Source organism: Camelus ferus, chromosome 36 (genome assembly GCF_009834535.1).
Source record: "Camelus ferus isolate YT-003-E chromosome 36, BCGSAC_Cfer_1.0, whole genome shotgun sequence".
NCBI classification, from domain to species: Eukaryota; Metazoa; Chordata; class Mammalia; order Artiodactyla; family Camelidae; genus Camelus; species Camelus ferus.
Genome location: NC_045731.1, coordinates 11,534,725 through 11,548,460, shown reverse-complemented (window position 1 = coordinate 11,548,460; position 13,736 = coordinate 11,534,725). Strand labels below are relative to the sequence as shown.

The following is a 13,736-nucleotide window of genomic DNA, read 5'->3' as shown; positions in this document are numbered from 1 at the left end:
TCCTCCCTGCTCATTCCGGGGGATGGGTTCATCTGTCCCTGGTCCCACATCAGGGTGGAGCCTTTTGGGTTCTAAGAAATGTCACTGTCTTGTGACCTGTGAACCAGGTCACCATTTCTAGTCCCCAAAGCGCTTCTGTTCATCCCTGCTCAGTAAGTGGGGCGGCACTTAGCTTAGGCCAAAATAATGACAACTGAAAATACGACACCATCCTGAGTCCTCTCCTTCTCACACCCGACCTGCCCAGCTCTGACCCTCGGTTCCAGAATTTTCTGGGGAATTCAGCACAACAAATGAAACAAAACCACATGGATTCTGTCCGGATCACAGGGATTCTCCTTGGAAAAACACATCCAATGAAGAACCCCCTCCCCCCCAGGTGACTGTGTAGGACAGGACGTCCAGCTCACCCTGGCTCGTCACAAAGACCAGCACGGCGCCCCTCCTCGGTGTCCCGGCGGGATCGGCCACGGCCACACGGAGCCAACTGACTCGAAAATGTGCTGCTCTAATTTGCTGCATGTACTTCCATTTGTGTAAAAGGAATAAAAGCCTCCTAACACCAAACCTTGAAATAACTCTTACTGAAAGTGGAAGTCCTCTGAGCTCCGGCTCGACGAGCCTGGTTCACAGGTCACGAGACAAGTGACACTTCTTTTCTCCACCTGGTCCTTGCCTCCGGAGGAGGACACCTGCGGTTCTGACCCTGTAAGACCTGGACCCTCTCCACACTGCAGTGAGCGCTGTGCACGGGTCCAGCCCGAGCAGCACAGAAATGTTCCCAACATCCACTCAGCAAGGCACAGGTCGCACCAACCTGGATGTTCGCAGAGTTTTCTTTTAACTGAAATTCTCCAATATTCTTCTAACCAACCCAACCATGCACTGTGCAAAGCAGAAAGTCAACCTTTAAAACTGACAGTGAGTTTCAATATTTTATTAAAATAGCATTTTTAACCACTGTTAACCAAGAATATGTTAACTTTGCCCCCCCACCCCCCCGATATGCAGCACAACACAGTAGTGATTTCAAATATCCTGGATCGACCGTGATAACCAACAGAAATATTTCAAAGTCAAGTTTGCAACTAAAAACTAGACCTTGGAAAAATTCTGAATTAGAAGAAACAAAGCTCTCAAACAGAATTCTTTTATCTGCCTGAGAATAAACGTGGTATTTACCACCCACCGGCCAACACTGCGGGGTCTGCTTTTCCCCCTTTATGCATAGTATAACGTCTCATTTATAAGTACCCACTTCATAAATAAATCGGCATTTTTCACCCCATTTAATGTTCTTTTTTTCAGCTTCACAAAGAAACCAGTAAATAAAACTGTCGGCAACAGTCCCGACATGGGCTCTCACAGCGAGATAAAAACCTGGAAAACACGCACAGGTGCACTGACGCTATTTTACGTAAAAAGACAGATTTAAAAAGTGCAAGGCAGAATCTGCAGTTCTTGATGGGAGTCTTTAGGCACATCCATTTCGTAAAAAGCAAGCTGCAGGATGAATTCCAGTTTGTTCTTCACGACACCTGTTTAAGTCTTTCTTTAAAAAGAAAAAAGAAAAAAAAAATTACATCCGGTCAGGTGTGGCCCAGGCGCCCCTGTCCTGAGGGGCCCTCAGCTGTGGCGCATCCGCCCCTTCTTGATCCGAGCGGGCTTCGGCTTGGGGATGTACTGGTTGTTCGCCTGGTACTCCAGCTCCTTCCGGAAGTAGTGAATCGCCTTGTTGAGCCCCTCTTCCAGCGGGACCTGCTTGCAGAGGGCGAGGGTGGGGCGGGGCCGCCTCCGCGCTGTGGGCCCCACAGACCCCACCCCCCCAGTGCGCTCCGACCCCACGCCCCGCGCTCCCTCCGCCTGCCGACTGAGGGTCTGCTCCGGGCTGAAGCCGGCACACAAAGGGCACTTATGAAATACCGCCCGGGGCCACGTGGGCCCCTCCCTGGAATGTCGCGAGGAGGAGGACGCTCGGTGGGGCCACGTACCACGAGGCAGCGGGACCCCACTTACCACCGGCTCCCACCCTAGCATCAGCTTCGCTTTCTTGATGTCTGGTTTCCTTTTCTGGGGGTCATCCTGGGCTTCAGAGAGAAACTGAATTTCACTCCCGCTGCCTGAGTTGTTGGGAAAAGAGGGAAGAGCACCACGGACGTGACTTTCACCATGCACGTCAAAGTGAGGTCCCACCTGCGCAGGGGACACAGTGCCGAGGGCAGAGCGCGCCCCCACGCCCCCTGCCCCAGGGGCTGTGCTCCCGACCCCGCGGCTCTCAGTGAGGGCAGGCCCGCGGCCCCTACAGGTGTGGGCCACCCCGGGGGGGGGGATGAGGGGGAGGGCCCCACGCAGACCCCCACCCTCAGCCAATACAGCCCATGAAGTGGTCTGTGGTCCTGATGCCCTGACGGCCACCCTGGCACTCACACCCTGAGGGCATCAAGGCCGGCAGCCAGGCCGCCCTCACCCTGTCTACCTGGCAGAGTGCGGGGGGAGTGACTGGGCCGGCTGCGGGCCGACGCCTTACAAAGACCCAGCCACCCATGCCCTGCAGGAGTCACCCAGCGAGGTTCAGCCATCCTGCTGCACAGACCCCACACAGAAGGCTGGCTTGTCCAGCATCCTAGCTGGGCCCACACCCCGCTGGCCAGCAGAGCAAGGCAAGCGACCCTGGCCAGTCCTGCAGAGGAACCCCAGCCCGGGTCACAGAATGTGGAGCAGAGAGAACACCTGTTGCTTGAAGCCAGTGGTCGGGGGGGAGGTGTCACAGCCGCCCACGGGGTCACACTGCAGCTCCCCTGGGTTTCAGGCCACTAGTTCTCAAACGTCAGGACCACCTGAGGACCCGGTCAAAGTGCAGATTCTGATCTGGGAGACGCGGGTGGGGTGTGGGATCGCGCGTCTCTGAAGACCCGGCCTCCTGGGGTGGAGGGTTTTAGCTGGGACCCCAGACGGGCCTCCCCATTTAGAGGGGTGCAGATGGACCCCGCAGGAGACGCTAGGGAAGCGGGCCTGCACGGGGGCAGCTGTCAACAATGTCTCAGGAAGGCCATCCACTGTCCCGTCCAACCGTCCAGGCTGGTGGCTGACAGCTCCGTGCTGGCAGGTGCACCCCGCAGAGCCGGCCAGCCAAGCGTGGGGTCCGGACTGGTGCTTGGGAATGCCCCACCCTACGAGGTCCAGCCAGCCACAGTCCAACCTGGCTGTGTCTGGACTCAAGTGTCTGACACGCCCTGGGAAGCAGGTCCCCTGGTGCCCTCTTCCACAGGGCCAGGGGCAAAGGTCACGGCCAGCGGGCGCCCGCAGCCCAAGGCTGGTGGAAAATGCCTGGATGCCTGCAGCTCAGAGCATGCTCTCTCTCTGGGGCGACCCTGTGTCCACACCACCTCCAACACCTCATGGCCAGGCTGGTGAGAACTGCAAACAGAGCTTAAAACTCGTCCTGGATTCTGTCAGAAACACTCTCCTGCTTTGAGGGTCCACACGCACCGCGGCCAGTGTGTGGAATCTACCAGTGGTAGCCATGGACCACGTGTCAGGCCCCGGGGACAGTGGGCCCTCCCGCTCCACTCAGACCTGCAGGGTGCCAACTGTGAACGGAGCCAGCCCCTCCCCCTTGTCTTTCTGTCCCTTAATTAAAGAATCCCAAACAGTGACATGCTCTGGTCAAGCTCTGCGCTTCCCCCAGTTCGCTGGCAGGTACTAATTACACGCTCTCCGGGCGAGGTGGTGTCCCTCACAGCATCTGTCCTACTTACCAACAAGGTTTTTAATTAACTGAGCGAATTCTAGGATTGTGTGTTCCTCGGGGTTCCCCTAAGGAAGAAGAGATCTCTGGTGAGACGCGCACTTGGGGCAGCTCCACCCCTGCAGGCTCAGAGGCCCCGGACTCCAGCCTCGTCCGTTTCCCCGGGGCCTCGGCCGTGAAGGCGGCGGTGGCTCAGCCGGGTGGCGGCTCCCTCCGCCTTGTCCTCCAGGATGCCTGCTGTCCGATGCCCTAGGGCCAGGTCAGGAGTGTCTACTGGACACACATCCCCAGGCCCGGACATAGGACAACTTCCAGATGCAAGGTTATGGTAACTGCGGTGTCACTCTGGTGACAGTCTGGTTTTGCATGACCAGCTCTCCCAGAACTCTCTCCTGCGGACACCAAGCCACCATCTCAGTGACAAAGACGGTGAGCTGGGACGCTCCCCGACAGAAACAAAGTACACTCAGATGTGGCTCCGGGTGGCCGGAGGGAAAGACAGGGTGTGGTTACGAGGGAGCTGATGGGGTGCACGGGGGGGGGGCTTTAATAAAACCGCCTTCCCCCTCACGCTCCTCCCCACCACACGCAGCAGCAGCCTCCGCCCTCCCTTCCCAATCCTGCTTCTCCCTGTGTGAGGCCACCGTGAAGTCTGGCAACTACACGTCCTCAGCACCCTCCTTCCCAGCTCCCAGTCTCGTCTGAAGCCGGAAGGGGTGGGGACGGGGCAGGAAGGGACTCGGGGCCGACTGTGAGCACCGAGAAGGGGCGGACTGGCTGCGGACTGAGGGGTTGGGAGGAGCGCCCTCTTTGCTGGGGTTACTGGCAGACACCCTCAGACTTTAGGGAAGACAGGTTCCTACAGGAGATGGAGGCTCCCACACGTCCCTGTGCAAAAGCCCCCCAAAAGGAGGCAAGAAGGACACGGCTTTCACAGCAGAGAGTGGTCAGGAGGCTGCTGACGAGACGCCCACTTGTAGGAGGGTGAAGAGGAAAACGGTTCAGGGCGGCCCGGCCCCCCAGGTGTCAGGAGGTGGGCGCTCGGGATGGGCGGAGGCTCACAAAACACGTCTTATGCGGTTTTACTTCCAGTTGCCGATTTCTTGCACGAAAATGGTGCTGGCTGGGTGCTTGCGGCCACCAACACCCACAGCTGGTCGCAGCCCCACCGGGAGTGGCCTCTCGGGGGCCCACCCTTTGCCTTCGGCAGGGTGTCCTCCCAACCCAGTGGGAGGAGAATGTGTCTAAAGTGACCGGTTACAAAAAAAAGGACAAGGAAAGGTTTCCAAGGGAAGTGGGTTAAAGAAATGAGCCAGGGGTGGGGGGCACCCCCGTGAAGCGGAGCCCCTTGCAGTGGGGGTTGGTGGCCGAGGAGAGGACCCGGAACAGACCCCAGGGCTCCGGCAAGGACGGGGCCGGGTGCGGGCGGACTCACCAGGTTGACCGGGCTGCTGACATTGCTGTTCATAAGGGCCACCAGGCCGTTCACCAGGTCACTGGAAGAGAAGGGGCCGGGTCAGGTGCGTCCGACACGGGCCACCTCCCAGAAGGAAACCAAAGCCCACATGGGAGCCTGGGCGTCAAAAGAAAGTCCTGCGAACAAGAGGGTGGCGTGGAGGGTGCTCAGGGCTCGTGGGGGGACGACATGGCATCTGGGCTTTGCCTCCCGCGGTGGGTGCAGTTACCACACCGGACGGCAGCTGGGTGACGGGGCGGAGTTCTCCACTGTGTGTGTTTCTGAAATCCTTCAGCAACTAAATAGTAAAAGTAAATTAAAGCAGACACCCCCCCCCAAAAGGTGGCATTTCTGCAAGTTTCTGATGAATGTTCATGTTGGCCTGTATGGAAAAGCAAACGATTTTTTTTTTCATGTAAGACTCCTCCCGTGAACTGAAGGAACTCCAGTATGGAATCCCCACACTGGTAAGTCACAGACAAAGCCAAGCGATCCTGAGATAAACTCCCTGGACCCTCTGCTCACCACCCTCCAGACCCCGCCCCGCACCCTAGGGGACAGTTGGGGGCACCTGGATGTGGCGTACACATCGTGAGAGCCCGGGCCACGACGGTGGCGGTGAGGAAGCAAACTTGTGCTTGCCAAGGTCTGGTTCTTATTTTCAGAAGCTTTAGAGTGTGGTTCTGTCAAGAAAAAGTTACTTCATAAAAATGACACCTCCCCGCTGGGCCAGCACCGTCTGCCTTCCCTGCCTGGGCTTCCGACGAGACTGAGGCTCCGCTCCCAACGCAGTCGGCCCGGCACGCCTCCCTCCGCCTCTGCTGTCTCCAGCCAGGAGCGGGTCCCTAGGCTAACCTTCCAAAAGAAAACCTCAGTTTGGGCTTTCCTTGTCATTGAAAAAGAGAATTTTCTTGGTGGGGTGTTTAGCAAACAAACGAGTTTCTGGGATTTTGTTTACAACACAGTGTGTGTTTTATATGAAGGCGCCTACATTAATTCCGTCCTCACGGACCAAGCACAGATGCAAATAACCGCTGGCTCTGGATGACTCCTCTCTTCTAGAAACCAGCAAAAAGTCACTTCACACTAAGGCAGAAAGGCCCCCACAGTGGATTTCTCTGTGGATCTGGAAGAGACTTTAAAAGCTGCCACTCAGTAGCATCCGTGTGGGTTTTAATCCTGAAATGGGGGGAGGGGGTCTACCTTAAGCTGGAGGATGACGGACTCTCAGGCCACTGTCCTCGGGGGAGATTCATCATTGCCTCTTTTGCAATAAACTGGCCACTTTTAAGGTCCAAACTGCACAAGTGGCTTTTTAAGACAACACAGCATGCTTTCGTTACAAGGGTGAGGGCGTAACCTAAGCACGGACACACCGAACACCATCAGGCCATGTGTCATGCGACGTGTCACCCAGGACCATGGCTGAGTCCCCCGGAGACCGTGAGATGCTGTTTCAGGGCAATTGTGGGTTTTGGAAGCAGGTCATTTAGTTCAGTAACTACACACATTGTGCATTTTAACTGTGAAGTAAGAGTCTCAGTTTCTATAAAAATGGCTTATTTAAAATAGCCAAACTCTGGTAAGTTAACTCTCTCAGCCGAGCCCCGAGTGACCGGAGTGCAGGCCGGGAAAGCTCTCTCCCCGAGCTGGGTGAAGTCAGGGGAGCCTGAGTTCACGACAGACATGAGGCCATCGGATGGTGCAGCTTCGTGAAGGGAGGGTCATTGGCCACATTTCTAGTGACCCAACTGCGGTCCTTCCAGGTTGGACGCTGGCGTCTGCATTGGTGACAACGTGTGAACCGCACGGGCCAGGCAACAGGGCACATCCTGTCCCCGGCTGGAATGCGGCCCCCGCATCCACGCTTAAAAGATTTTATTGACTAGCAAAAAAGTGGTTGTGGGTTTTTTTTTTTTTTGTTTTCTGAACCAGTAGCCCCACATCTCAAGGAGACGTCTTCCTGGGACCCTCCCATGATCAGAAGCGGTCACTCGGCCGAGGGGGCTGGGGGCCGCCCAGAACTGCCACCACTTCATCCGACAGCCCCCCTGGGGTGGCTGCCAGGTGCCAGGAACAGTATTTTCTGAGTGACGGGGGTTCCAGGGCAGTTGCAGTGAAAAGTGAAAACCATTAGAGGCAAAACACAACTAGATTTTACAGAGATTCAGGAAACCACGAATGTACGCAGAAGTCACACTAACCACGCCACGTGGGGAAGTGAGCTCGGCAGGTGCGCCTGCTTGTATAATAGCTCCTCCCCCAGAACCCAAACTGCACTTTACAACCAGCCGCCAACTGAACTGGCCGACCAAAAGCCAGGCTTACGAGGGCGACCAAGAGAACCGTAAGTGTCAGCACGTGACACTGTTCAACTAAGTCCTTAAGAACACTTTTGTTTGCATCTGGTTTCAACATAAAACCCGACATTAGGACATTCGATCTCATCCCCCCTTTATGAGGACAACCTCGTCACCCCAGAAAGCCATGTAGGTGTAGGTGTGTTGCAGGTGGGGCTGTAGGTGTGCTGGGAGCCTGAGGCCTGGACTGAAGCCACCGGTGGCCCTCCGGCTGGCGAGTTTACCTGCGAGACGCCAGGTGGCAGCAGGGCCCAGCACATCTCACCTCCAACCACAAAGTCCAATGCAAAGTAACAGACGAGCCGGTCAAGTGTAACTTTTAAACAGAGAACTGAGGGGCTTCCTGTGTGAAGACCCGCGTTAACCTTCAACCCAGCCCTGCTCGGAGCTGGGAGGATAAGGAACAGGTGACCCACGTGGGGTCCACGCCGCCCTGAGCATCTTACCTGACGTACTGGAAGGCCCGCGTCTGCGACCCGGATCCGTATACCTGAGGGGAAACCGACAGTCAGGTCCCGAAACCGAAGACAGAGGCCTTTAAACCCTGGGGATGGGGGTGCCTGGCTACAGCCACGGGCCAGGAACATGTGCAGATCTGTGCGGGCAGATTCTGATCCCCAGTGCCAGGGGAGTCTGTGGCCCAGGGAGCCAGGTGACCATCCATGGTCCCTGCCCTGTGTGCTCCCTCCACGTACTGTCCCCTGGCTGGGCAGCGGGGAGGCAGAAGTTCAGGATTGACACCCCATCAGACGTCCGCCCCTCCCTCGCCCCCGAGCAGAGTCCCTGCACCGACCGTGAGTGGCTCCCCCTGCAGTGCCTGCAGGATGAAGTTGCTGACGACCCGCCCGTCGTTCATGTGCATGCGGGGCCCGAAGGTGTTGAAGATCCGGGCCACGCGCACCTCCACGCCCTCCTGCAACAGAGATGGGGGTGACCCTGTGCCCCTGGGGCCGCGGCCCCCAGCTCGCACAGGTGCAGGTAGGAAAACTCTGCTCCTTGGTCCAAATGACAGAGCTCTTCTGTCCTGAGTGGAACACTCCCAGGGAAGCCCCAGCGCGGCAAGGACTTAGGAAGCTGGGAACCAGAGCAGGTGGATACAGATAACCCCTGCGGAGGCCCGTGTTAAAGCAGAAGTGAACTCGTTCTTATGCCCATTAGGTAACTGAAAGGAAAGTAAAAGAAAAAAGGGCACAATTTGGAGGCACTGGGAAAAGGGAGGCACGTGTGAACTGCCAGTGGGCGACCAGGCAGGAACAGGTCGCTGTCACAGCCATGCCCGGTGTCCACGCCCAGGAAGCCAGCCTGGAAATCATCTTACAGACCCGGAGACGGGTGGGGAAAGTTGCGGACGCACAGATGACTCGTGGTCCTGGGGCGCTGGGCTTCCCTCCCGGCCCCGCGTCCCCCGGAGCAGCTGGGTCTACACTGTGAGCCTGGGCCCGCCCGCCAGTACCTGCTTCATGTAGGCGTAGCACATGGTCTCCGCCACCCGCTTGCCCTCGTCATAGCAGGCGCGGGGCCCTATTGGGTTCACGTGGCCCCAGTAGTCCTCGCTCTGGGGGTGCACCTCCGGATCTGCAGGGGGACAGTGAGGCGGCTTCAGGATTTCCCTGCTTTCGGGTCCACGTGCACGGAGGACAGTTCCTACAACGCGAGTAGGGGCCTGGGGAGGGCAGACGTCTGCCCGGGAGAGACCTCCCCGCTCCTGAGCGTGTCTCCAGTCCAGTGGGGCGTGGCCGTCTTATCTCTTGTATTAAGTGACGACAGCGTTTTTACAGGGAAAAAAAATGTAACCAAGAGATCCAAGCACCTTAGTGTTAAGTGTCTCCCCTCTCACGCAAACTGTTCTGAACTTTCAGGCCGTTGTACAAACTAAAGTAAGTATCTCCGTAAAAAGACATATGGTCCAATTTCACATTGACAAATAAGTAACTTGTAAAGCTGTACTTGTTGAAAACGCTTTAAAAGCCTCTCTCTGGATGACGACGGCTTTCCCCTGAGCTGCCCCCAGAGCAGACCTGAGGCCCGGCAGGCTGGCGGCCCTGGTCGTCCAAGGACCAGCGCCCGATGCAAACGACTCATGCCTCCAGCCCGCACTCTGGCTTTCCCAATTCCTGGTTTTCTGGTGTATAAATCAATCACACTTTACGATGCACCGGAGGAACAGATTATTTAAGAAACCAAGTAATGGATTCTTTTTTAACCAAGCATATTTTTGGAACCTGAATTAACACCTCATCTATCTGGTGCAGCAGGGATGGGATATGACTCGGCTCTAAAATGTGTAAATCTCTGCCAGGAAGTCAGGAGCTCCACATCAGAGTTCACTTCTTGCTCAGGTTGCAGCTGAAGCCCAGGGGCACGGCAGGGAGTGTGGGGACGGACAGGACAGGACAGGACCGCGTGTGCCCGGGCCGCCCCTCCCCGCAGGCGGCCGGCACCCCCTCCACCGCACACCCAGTCTCTGTGGCTGCCACTATGGTTTGTTCCTCGTGCGGGAAGCTCTGGGACAGATGCTCCCCGAGAGCAGAAGCCAGTGATGGGGGTCCACATGGATGTGCGGATGAGGGGAGGCCTTTTCTGGGGATTTCTGGTGAGGCGGGGCAAGCTGGGCTCCAAGAGAGATGGCTGTAGTGTAGCCAAGGACTGGGGGGGGCCCCTCAACTGGCCCGTCTGGGCTAAAATGACAGGGTGTGACAGATTTCAAGTCCTCACAGAGTCACTCTGCTCTGACAGAGAGTAAAGGTGTGGAGGACACCCGACTTGGAGTGGAGTCAGCCCCTCCCCTGCAGCACAGGGGCAGTGCGGGGGAGGACCAGGCACGGGATCATACATGGTGGGTTCCTGCAGCACTGCTGTCAGACACACCCGACATGCGGGGCCCAGCAAGTCCCACCCTCGGGGCATCCACAGCTCCAAAGACCTCAGGCTGCGATCAGAGACGGGATGATGAGTGAGGGAGGGGTGGATGTGGAAAAGACCAGGGGCCCCTGGGCCGGCCATGCGCCCACCTCGCCTGAGTCAGTTAAAGGACGCAGCCTGGGTGGCGCTGGCACCGCTGCTTCTGTGACACGGAGAAGCAAAGGGCCACTGAGGGCCGTACAAGGACTGGCCAAGCCTCTGCAGGGTCTAGTTACAGGAAGGACAAGGACGTGAGGTCCCCCCGACCACCTGCTCCAAGAGCCGCGGGGGCACGGGTGGGCAGGTGGGCGCACCTGCTGGGCTTTGGTTACAAGTGTGTAAAGCAGAGCAGAGTCCGGAGCACGGGTCCCTTCCCCCCATGACAGGATGTGACCATCCAGTGGGGCCACAGCAATGTCCCACTCACCTCCGTACACCTCTGAGGTGGAGGCCAGGAGCAGCCGCGCACCGACTCGTTTCGCCAGCCCTGCGGGGAGCAGAGACAGCACAGGACACCGTCAGTTCAGGGAACAGGGACACACGCTCGTTTCTGCGGCCGATTTAGGCAGTTTCTTAGTGTCGACGGCATCTGAGCATCCATGCGTCTCCACCTCTACTTTGGAGCCAACGTTACAACAGAAACAGTGAAGAAAACACAACCGAGCCCCAGAGCGCTGTGCTTGGCTGTGCGCGTGTAACTCAGCGGGGCCCAGTGCGGTCCCAGGCCTGACCTGGGGTCTGGTGAGGATTCCTTCGCCCAAACATACCGCCTGGTACTCCATGGGGTAACTCCCCCCACAGGCAGAAGGCAAAGCCCTTCGAACCTTAACCCCACTGTCCCCACAGCGGCCAGCCTCCTGCTCCCAACCCCCCCCCACACGCCCCCAGCACCTCCAAGTGCCCAACCCAGTGTCTCTGGGCACCTCCGTCCCACCCCCACCCCCGCCTCCTTGGAGGTCCAGCTTCCGAGAACCTTCTCTAAAGCAACTGGCCACAGCCTCTGTCCTGGTCCGGCCCCTCCCAGCCTGTGCCCCCAGCATGCAGAACGGAGCAGCAGCACCTGGGGTGCTCGGGCGTCCCCATCACTGTCACAGTCCCAGTCACAGGAGGCCCTGCACCAGAGAAACCCACTGCCCCCAAGTGACCCCCGACAGGGCCTCTGTGCACAGAAGCCATCTGGTGAAGGGCCAGCTGCCAAGCCGTCCACGCAGCTCTGCACAGGGTGCAGGTCCCACACGGGCTGAGGAGGGAGAGCCGAGGGGCGCACAGGCTGGGTGGGGATGAGGGGATCGGGTGTGCGTGTGCAGAGCACACGGGGGAGGGTGGGCAGGGGGGCGGGAAGATGCCTGGCGAGGAGAGCAGTGCGGAGGAGAGAAGCAGGTGGAGACACCCTGCAGACACGACCACGCGCTTGGGGAAGAAAATGGCCAAAGGGACGCGGCCAGAGGTGGCAATCATGGACCCTTCCTCCTCGCGCGGCCTCTGCCCCACAGAAGCCGGCCAGGTGCATCTCCAGACCCCACTGCCGCACGGAGACCACGGGGCCAACGAAGAATCCCGAGGTCTTTCCTAAATTAACTTTTCATGTGAGAGGAGTGCGGATTCACGGGTGGTTGTGAGAAACCACCAGAGACCCGAGCAGCCTTAGCCCACTTCCCCCAGAGGTGAAAATGTGCAGAACCACAGCCCGGCATTGCAGCCAGGACACTGACGGGGCACAGGCGCAGAAACCCCATCACCACGAGGGTCCCTCCAGGGTGGGGCTGCGCCCAGGTGTTCGCACTGAGACTGGACACGTTTTCACCACGAATAGCCACACTCCAGACAGGGCTGGTGACACCGTAGACGGGGAGGGGCCCCACCAGGCTCAGAGCATCTGTCCAAGTGCGAGAGGCCAAGGATAGCTGCTCCTGGTCCCAGCAGGTCTCTTTCCGGCCGAGCCCTCGGCCGTGTTGTCCCTGAAGACTGGTTCCCGCTCCTTCAACACCTCCAGACCCCACCTCACCCACGGGTGCAGCCCAGGCTCCCAGGCCCCTGCCCGGAGCTCTAATGGCATTTCAGGGCACCCGCTCTGGGAACTTTCCATGCCCCTCGGTCGGTCCCTGAGAGTAATCCTCCCTGACTCTCCCAGGTCGGACGGGGTGGAGCATCACCTAAGGGCTGGAACGAAGGTTGTCTTTCTAAACACCATTCGAGGGCTGCCTACTCCTCCACCACATCCAGCTCTGGCGGGGGGCATGGGGTGGGGGGCAGAGAGCGGGGAGGGGACAGGTGCTCACAGTGCCAGACACCGGGGTGTCCAGCCCCGCATACCTGGGTGAGGACTTGGGGCTCTGCTCTGTCTGGTGACCGGGCAGGGCCGTGACGGGGGGGAAAGACGCGTCTCATGGACCAGAGGAACTGCCCTTCCTTCCTTCACACACAGCTGGACCCCCACACGTGGAGTCTGAGACTGAACCCCCACCTCCACTGCCCTTTCAGATCCTGTTCCCTCTTCACTCCAGTTGAAGCGCAGACCTGTGCTTTCCGAAGCCATTTACAGACCCCGATTCAAATGCCATACAATCAAATCCACTTTCACTTGACATTTAAAGAAGTGGCTCCTTCCTTCCACTTTGCAACTAATCAAAACCCTCAGTTTTTTTAAACCTGTGGGAACTTGAGCACGCCCCTAATTCAGTCCTCAGTACGTGCGCACCCCCACACTCTGGATCTAAGGCATGTTGTCAGCGGAGTCACGCGTGTGGGCACCCTTGTCCTTCAGGGCCAGGGCGGGTCCTGCGGTCCGTCCAGGGCTGGAGCCCAGCTCCCACAACCCCATGAGGTGGGCTGCCCTGTGCCCCCGGGGGCACTCTGAAACGCCGTGTGCTTAGTTCCAGCCTCCAGGCAAAGCGCCACGTGTGGGGGGAAGGGCAGGGGGACAGGTGGTCCCTTGGAAGCCAGGTGGCCACTCCCGGGGAGAGGAACTGAGGCCACCCCCCCGTGACAAGTTCTGATAGCAAATCAAGTCACACGAGAGCAGGGACAGGGATGAGCAAGGGTCTGAGGACCAAGGTCAGTGGAGTGGGACCATCGGCGGCAGCTGTGGGATGAGGCTTGGCCGACTCACCCAGCATGTTCAGGGTCCCGATGGTGTTGGTCTTCAGCGTCTTGATAGGGTTGTACATGTAGTTCGGGGGCGAGGCCGGAGACGCCAGGTGGTATATCTGGTCCACTGCAGGGGGCAAACGAGGCCTGTTAGCTCCGGGGACACTGAGAACTCTGAGCTCCA

At 58.4% G+C, this 13,736-nt stretch overlaps 1 protein-coding gene across 2 annotated transcripts in view; it reads right to left on the bottom strand.

Moving 5' to 3' along the window:
• Positions 1-922: 922 nt before the first annotated feature.
• Positions 923-13,736, bottom strand: part of UXS1 (UDP-glucuronate decarboxylase 1) — a 32,263-nt gene continuing 19,449 nt past the window's right edge. Inside the window, exons 7-15 of one of the 2 annotated variants that reach the window (XM_032474353.1) lie at positions 13,575-13,679; positions 10,893-10,952; positions 9,018-9,139; positions 8,358-8,477; positions 8,011-8,054; positions 5,184-5,244; positions 3,759-3,816; positions 2,017-2,120; positions 923-1,758 (exon numbers count right to left, since the gene is read on the bottom strand). In XM_032474353.1, coding sequence (XP_032330244.1) covers positions 1,627-1,758; positions 2,017-2,120; positions 3,759-3,816; positions 5,184-5,244; positions 8,011-8,054; positions 8,358-8,477; positions 9,018-9,139; positions 10,893-10,952; positions 13,575-13,679 — 806 coding nt within the window. In that variant the 3' untranslated portion in view covers positions 923-1,626. Of the gene's footprint in view, positions 1,762-2,016; positions 2,121-3,758; positions 3,817-5,183; positions 5,245-8,010; positions 8,055-8,357; positions 8,478-9,017; positions 9,140-10,892; positions 10,953-13,574; positions 13,680-13,736 lie in introns of both variants that reach the window. The other variant, XM_032474352.1, reaches the window with a different exon arrangement.